At 39.3% G+C, this 8,044-nt stretch overlaps 2 protein-coding genes across 6 annotated transcripts in view; one reads left to right on the top strand and one right to left on the bottom strand.

The window, feature by feature from the left end:
• Positions 1-3,084, bottom strand: part of msh3 (mutS homolog 3 (E. coli)) — a 50,190-nt gene extending 47,106 nt beyond the window's left edge. For 2 of the 5 annotated variants that reach the window (XR_009394685.1, XM_059337491.1), the window contains exons 1-7: positions 2,794-3,084; positions 2,587-2,701; positions 1,710-1,954; positions 1,160-1,405; positions 609-725; positions 400-517; positions 175-314 (exon numbers count right to left, since the gene is read on the bottom strand). Coding sequence is in view for 4 of the 5 variants with exons in the window: in XM_059337491.1 (XP_059193474.1) it covers positions 175-314; positions 400-517; positions 609-725; positions 1,160-1,405; positions 1,710-1,954; positions 2,587-2,701; positions 2,794-2,991 (1,179 nt within the window). In the remaining variant the exon portion in view is untranslated. The remainder of the gene's footprint in view (positions 1-174; positions 315-399; positions 518-608; positions 726-1,159; positions 1,406-1,709; positions 1,955-2,586; positions 2,702-2,793) is intronic. The other 3 variants (XM_059337489.1, XM_059337488.1, XM_059337490.1) reach the window with 2 other exon arrangements.
• A 752-nt stretch (positions 3,085-3,836) lies between these two features.
• Positions 3,837-6,301, top strand: LOC131974428 (prostate stem cell antigen-like). Its single transcript, XM_059336733.1, has 4 exons — positions 3,837-3,842; positions 4,554-4,665; positions 5,864-5,971; positions 6,055-6,301. Exons 1-4 carry the CDS (start codon positions 3,837-3,839, stop codon positions 6,207-6,209), a joined length of 381 nt encoding a protein of 126 aa, XP_059192716.1. The 3' UTR covers positions 6,210-6,301.
• The last annotated feature ends 1,743 nt before the right edge of the window (positions 6,302-8,044 follow it).

Below are 8,044 nucleotides of genomic sequence, written 5' to 3' on the forward strand. Positions count from 1 at the left end.
ATTATACGTTCCCTTTAATATGTATTGGCAAACAAGCAGAGTTCTGGTTGTAATCCAGAGTTTCTTGAGTAATCTGGTTTTTATTTTCAGAATTAACTATTAATATCAATCAGCGTAAAACTGAGCATTGTGAAGAAATCTGTAGTTTTTATGAATTAGTAGTCATCAACTCACCACCAGCCCCACAGTGAGCTGCTTCTTCGGTTTGTCCCAGGTCTCACTGACACACAGCAGGAAGCTTTCTGGAGGGTCCAACACCACGTCCCCACAGCCCCCCTCCTCCTCATCCCTCAGTCTGCAGACCGGGTTCACATCTCAGAAAAAAACTGTCAAGGACACCACTTCAGAAATAGAGCTTTTTTATGTAAACACACAGATATTCACCATGTATAAGGATACCCTCTCCCACCAGAGTGGACTTGGTGTACAGAGCACTCAGCTGACGAGTGAACAGAGCGTTCTTATTGGCCCCTGATGCCTTGATCGCAGACGTCTCCGTCTGCTTAACAACACCAACCTAGAAGATAGAGAAAATAATGTTGAGATAAGAAACACCAAGTATCTCAACACCTCCTTAATATGAATAACATGCAAGTTATATTTCATACCTTGTGCCCCTGGGACACCAAGCGCCTGACGTGAACAAACAAACGGTGCGTGGGAATGCTGCACGTCATGAAGTTATGATCCAGGTGACAGACGATATTCAGCTCCTTTGCGGCAATCTGTTCACGTACACACACACACACACACACACACACACACACACACACACACACACACACACACACACACACACACACACACACACACACACACACACACACACACACACACACACGACATCTGTGGTACCGTAAAGGATAATTGGGGCCAAGTTTATTCTGGCGTGCATTCACAAATCGCAATAATCAGATAAAATAATCAGATAAAAGGTAAATAAAGGTAATTATTTACTGTCAACTATGACACTGATTTATAAATATATATATTTTAAAGTAGGACATAAGGTATATGAAAGCTTTTACACATTTTATACAGATGGAACAGACCTAAAATGAGATTACCATTATCTTTAAATGCCCTTTAACCAGCAATAAAAACTAAATTTTACATATTTATATATTTTGGATTGGCGTGTCTTGGATACTTCTCTTACATCTGCATCCTCTCCAAAGAACCTGTACTTGTAACCACACTCCACTGCCAACAGTGCATCCTTATGTAGCTGTTTCAGCTGGATGACCTGCTGTTCCAGGGGAGTGTATGTGCTCTTTGAGCGCCTGGAGGGGGTGCTAGAGTCTGATGGGGGACTCAGCTCTGCAACCCTTCCTCCTTTTCCTTTTCCTTTTCCTCCTCCTCCTCCTCCTCCTCCTAACTTTGCAAACTGAGAGAAGCGGAACCCCTGCAACAGAAAAACAAAACACTGAAACTACTAACTTCTTGTTGTAGTTCATATCAGCCTTTATATTGGCTTGGCTGATTTTTCGACCTAGTTCTATAGTTGCCCTTATTATAAGACTTGAAAATTCAGTGAATATAAGAAATAAGTTAAATTCCACTCAACTCAAACTCTTTGATCAGATATAGGGGGGATTTTGGGGTCAGAGTCAGCTCCTGTAGTGCTGCCTTGTTCATGCACTCACTTTAGCAGAAAAACTACTCTGATGACAGTGATGTTAGGGAGACAACATTTATAAACTGGGTACCTGTTTTGTAGCAGCCAGCCCTGGACCCTCCTTGTCTTCATCCTCATGCTCCTCCTCTGTCTGTTCAAGTGTGTTGTTATTGCTGTGTGCTATAACATCACAAGGAGGCAAAACGCTGCTTCCTCTGTCACAGATGTTACTGCTAGCAGCATCACTGGGCTCAGCTGAGCAGGTGAAGCCTTTCAGCTTCGCCAAGGTGGAGAAGCAGAGGCCTGCTGCTCCTCGGCTCGAAGTCTGGGGTGTCTCTGAAGAGAGAAAAATACAAATAAAGCTTGACCATAAGCAGGGCTGCACAGTTAATTGAATTTTTATCATAATCGTAATATAAATCATAGAAGGTGCAGTATTAATTATAGGAAAAATATATGCCAAATACCACTCTGAATTAAGTATGTGGCTATGTAGAGATGTCTCTTCCTACAAATTGTGTTTTGCAGACTCAAGAAAAAAATATGTCTGGTACAGATTATCGTAAAAACTCCATGCTCATTTTAATGTATTTTTCAATGAAAATGACAATAATGATGCAAAATGATCATTCTCATAGAGGAAATCCCAAATGTAAACATATATTATATTATAATTACTATCTGGGTGCATTCAGGAAGATTTGCTGATCTTAATCAACATTTTTTCAGACAAACATCATGTCCAAATTTCACTTTTTTAAAGTTATAAGGAACCAAAATGCCAGTGAAAAGCTTATTCACATATCTCACCCCAAATCCTCACATTGACAGGAGGGTTTGACATGACTGCACATGCTGTTTGGAGACATGTAATGCTTTTGGAAGCTGGGAATGTGTGAGGTGTGGGTGACATGGATGAAGGTTGGGAAGAAATGGATGGATTTCCTGTTTCAGGTGCACACACTCACCTTTAGTGCTCAGACAGGATGCAGGCTCACAGTCCAAACCCTCCGCCTGCTGGTGTTGGTCAGAAAGCTTGGCTCGTTTTGTTGGCAATCCAAGTCCATCAGATGAAAGTTTCTTCTGCAGGATAAAAGCAGCTAAGGTTCAGTCATTTAGTTCATTATATCTGGTTTAAACATGTGTTTAGGCCTATTTATTGAAGCACTCCTCACCTTGCCTCTTGAAAGCTGGTGCTGCGCAGGCTTCGGGTTAATCCCACACTGAGTGTTGGAGGCACCGCTGCTGCTCAGTCCTCCGAAGTACCTGCTGATGGAGGTCTGAGCGGTGCAGGACTTCTTCACAGACTTTGGCATGTTTTCATTTGCCCTTATATTAGATGCATCATAAAAAATGTGTAGAAATATGTGCATATGCAGAGCTAAAAAGTGCAGTAACAGGCTGCCCCGGCTTTCAAAACATAGCGGCGCATGTGCTGAGATCACACAGGCGCGTAAATGACGTAGTTAGCGTCAAGCCAATCAAAACATGGAAAAGTTTCCGGTAACATTTTTCAAAATTAAACTTTTGATTTCGTCAAAGCGGTAATAAAGGTAATGTTTTGTTGTTTTTTTTGTTGCTTGCACTGGAGGCATATGTTTTGAAAAGAGACTATATTTATTTAATGGGATTTTTTTCTTCTTCAGGGTTTCTTGTATTGTATTTAAACCTTTAAACCACACAAATATATTCACATATAACAAACAAACCGATTTCCATCCATCCTCTCCTCTCCTCTCCTCTCCTCTCCTCCTGTATAAGGCGTATAATAATCATGGATATTTTTACATTACAGTCAATGGAACGCCTAGTGTGTCTCATACACATGACAAGGGTGCTTTGTACATTAGTGTCACCAGTGGTGCAATGTAACTAAGTACATATACTTAAGTAGGCCTACCGTACTTACTGTAGTTACTTAAAGAGAAATTGTTCAATTTAGGAGACATTTTCAGGGGGAAAAAAATGGTTTAGAGGTGAGAAATGCACCAACGTGACTGAGAAAAACTGTAAAATAAAAAGCTTTGGAGAAATGCTTGAGGAAGCCTTTAAAATTGAATCTGACACCAATCAAAAATCCTCACCTATTTCTCTGCGCAGATCCTTTGATGGGGAATGATGAGCAGGACATTTCCAAGTTCTCAGTTTCACATAATTTTATTACAATACGTTAAGAAATGTAAAGTTACAGTTTTATCCTCACAATGGTTTACTAATCATGAAGGTAGATTTCTTCCAGGAAGTGCTGCCTTCTTGATCTGCTGATTCTTCAGTTTTAATCAATATAGAGACACGTCATGTCACCAGGCAGAGAAGATAGTTACCTCCTCTCCCCAGGCACACTGTGTCCTTGACCTGGCCTGTTCCCCAAAACATTCAACAAAACCTCCTGCCTTGTTATGTCTCACAGAGATATAATTTGGAGACACAGATTTTGCAAAGTCTACATGAAATCTAAAATCTAAAACATTTAATATATATTCTTTGTGATTATAGAATCTTAATCACTTTAAGCAAATGGAACATATGTATTTAAAGTAATCACAGTTTCTAAACCAGTATTAACACACAAACATAATCATTGTATCAAAATCATATTGCATGATTAATATATAAATGCATAGAGAGAGGGCACACACACAATGAACTACGCATGCATTTGATAGTGACCTTTGATAGTGACAAACAGAGACAGAATAACAAATTATTTTAACAGTACATTGTGTACATTTATTGTCAATTATTGCAACTAAAGACGATCTCATAGTTTATCAACAACATTAAGTTTTTGTCTTCTTGTCCCAAAAAGTTCATGGTTTTCTCCAGGATAATGAGGTTACTTTAGGAGTGACATTATTCAGGTCAGTTGGGAGGAGGCTTTGTGAGGGAATGCAAATTCTCAAGTACTGCAAAGAAAGAAAAGCTGGCCTAAAAGAGGAAGTCTTCCTCCAGTTCTCCTTTCACTCGGCTGGTTAACAATCTGTTTTTCTCTCTGTTCACGATGCAGCTTTATGGAGCTCTCATCTTGTTTATGACTCTGTCTGCAGGTAAGAACAGATAGATAGATAGATAGATAGATAGATAGATAGATAGATAGATAGATAGATAGATAGATAGATAGATAGATAGATAGATAGATAGATAGATAGACAGACAGACAGAGATGGGCATTGACTGATTCAGATTTCAGATTTCAGATTTGACTTTATTTATCCCACAGCGGGGAAATTTCTTTGTTACAGCCGCAGAAAATCACACAATATTAAGATAAGATAAAAAACAATCTAGAAAAGACATTTAACAATATACAAAATATACAAAAATAATAATAATAATATACTATATACAACTTAGTGCAAATTAAGTGGATAATGTGCAGAGTGCAGATTATGTGCAAAAATGTTCAGATTGTGCAGGTGTTGAACAGTCTTATGGCAGCTGGAATGAATGACCTGCGGAAGCGTTCCTTCTTACACCGTGGGTGTAACAGTCTGCTACTGAAGGAGCTGCTCAGAGACCCCACAGTGTCATGCAGGGGGTGAGAGGGGTTGTTCATGATGGATGCCAGCTTGGCTAACATCCTCCTCTCACCCACCTCCTCTATGGAGTCCAGCGGACAGTTCAGGACAGAGCTCGCTCTTCTGATCAGTTTGTTCAGTCTGTTCCTGTCCCTGTCCGTGCAGCCCCCTCTCCAGCAGACCACCGCGTAAAAAATAACGGAAGCCACCACAGAGTCGTAAAAGGTCTTGAGAAGGACCCTGCCGACACCGAAGGACCTCAGTCTCCTCAGCAGGTAGAGACGACTCTGGCCCTTCTTGTACAGGGCGTGGGTGTACTGAACTTTGTGACTTAAAGAAATTAAATTAGTACAAATGTTTGAAGGTTATTCTAAAAGCTAAAAGGAAAGTGGTGTCAGAATTTGTCTATTAGTTACGAGAGCAGGAAATTAACATATAATTTGTTTCCTGCTTTGCAATATGTAATTTTATGGTTGTTGTGTGTCAAAGTCGTTCTTCCTGTAGTCTTTACTTGTTAACCTCAGGATGTTGAAAAGAGAGTAAATTACCCCGTACGAGCAGTTTGCAGTCAGTAGCAATGATGATGTTATAAAACAGCAGAGAGTTTGCAGTCAGTAGGCCAACAGCATGCCCTGCTACTGGCTGCACCAGTTCTTGTTAAATGCCATATCCTGGCTCCATTTCCTCATATTCTGTCCTTCCTCCTTATGTGTTGCAAACTGTTCAGCATGTGGATTAAGATGCTACACATGCACAGCCACCGACCCTAAATCCTGCACAGACACCAAATCTTGTTCTGTTCTCTTCAACCGTTGTTTCTCTCTTAGAATAGACGGTAAGTTTACTTTCACATTACAAGTTTCTCTAAATACTACAAACTGAAGTTGTTCCTGAGTGTTTCCCTGATTTCTTTTGCAGGTTATAACATAGTTACCAAGGGCTGCCAAAACAGCTTAGCATGTGTAGATCCCATTGCTTGTTGTGAAGGGAACCTATGTAACAGTGCCATACCAACTGGTCCCAGTGCCATCCTCCTGCTGGTATCCTCAGCCATCTTCACACTCTTCCTCTAAAGCTCTGGATTTTTGTTAATTCTACGCTGTACTTTTTCCTGACTTAATTTGTACAACTGAAGAAGAATAAACAACTTCAATATGACACTGCACTGCAAAAACTCAATTTCTTTTAGTGATATGATCTTACATTGAGATTTAAAATCTATAGTCTGACTTGTTTGAAGTGTGGATGTAATGATCTAATCCTGACTAGGAAAGGCTGTTTAACATGTCCCCGGTCTTAAATAGCAAACAGCCTGTGATGTTGTGCTAGGTACAAGATATCTGTTACATAACCCCTAGTATGCAGAGACATGTTTTAAGATCTGAAGTTTCAAGTAAAAAAATCACATCTCATTGTAACATGACATTGTAAACTTATCTTAGGACAAAATATCTATCTTTTGTTCACATGGGTTCACTATTTTCAATCTGTCACGGTGCTGATGAAAATATACGCGATCCCACAAGTCATGGAGATTCATCCTCTGGGGACCATGACTATCTGTGTTAAATTTTGTTCCACAAAATGCAGAAGACCAGATCACTGACCAGCTTTGGCCAGCGGGTGGTGCTAGGAGCAAAGTCCAGGGATTGTTTAAGTCATTTGGATTCATTCTCTGGGTACCATCAATATCTCTAACTATACAATAGTTAGTGAAACATTACATTCAAATTAAAAAGCTGAACCTTATGGAGCTCACGGTGGCACTAGAGAGAAAGCCAGGCGTCATCCTGAGACAACATAAGGGGAACATGACACCCTGACCTCCAAAACTCACTGGATAACATAATTTATAAGTAACTGGCATTTCAAAGCACATGTTTTTTACAAAACACCAAACATATACTGCATGTAGACAGAAAATTCAACAATCAAATTGATCATCATTCACTTCAACACTTAATTATGGTTTGAAGGCATAAAAATGCATTGCTGATGAAAATATGCTCAGAAAATACAACATTTACTCAATTTAATGTGACGTCTGGTATAAACCGACCCCCTTTCCAGTCTTCTGTTGGAATATACAGAGACATGGACAGATCATTGGTTTAACAGATAGAGCTACACATACAGGTAATGTTGTCTACCCTCTGCAGCTGACTAACTGACTGATGTTTACTGAACAGTTGCCTGTATGAGGTTATCCATTCAGACTCTTAGAGATTTTTTTCAGGACAATTTGAATCGTGGTACTTTTTTTTTCTTTGAGAAAATCTCCAAACCTCTTTTCATCTTGATAACCAAAATGGTTATTGACAAAGCAGGATTATGACAAAGATCTCTCTGTTTATGTAAAAGGTCAGATTTCTTTAATTGCAGTAGTAAAGTAATATTGTAATACACTAGTCAACAAGGTCCAGGACACAGTTTTCATTTTATTGGAAGTGTTAAAAGTTTTATTTCTTGTGAGTACCTTCAAGACTTTTGGACCTTTTGGAACCTTCTCTATTAGAGTTGCGAATCAATGAATGATCTGTACAAAGTTGGAAGTATGGTTGCTGCTGATAAAAGTCTTTTTATATACATGAAAATGTTTATTTTTCTTCTGTAAAAAAAAGTGAGTATTATGTCATCAATCTTTTTATTAGTTTGTTTGTAGAACCTGAAGCCCAAAGACACTCATGCAGCATATAGTTTATTATCTAAGAACAAGAACAAGAATAGCATTCGTTTTTGTTTGAAGCAATTTGGCAGTGAGAGGATACAGGACTTCGGACGGAGTGGTTAGATTATAAAAGAGCTGACATCATCAGTTCTCCCCTTACATGATAGACATTTTTCACTTTGACTTTTCATAGTAGTAAAAGCACAGGTGTGCAGTGTTGTAGTCAGGGCCACCTAAACC

This window comes from Centropristis striata, chromosome 7 (assembly GCF_030273125.1).
Source record: "Centropristis striata isolate RG_2023a ecotype Rhode Island chromosome 7, C.striata_1.0, whole genome shotgun sequence".
Classification (NCBI taxonomy): domain Eukaryota; kingdom Metazoa; phylum Chordata; class Actinopteri; order Perciformes; family Serranidae; genus Centropristis; species Centropristis striata.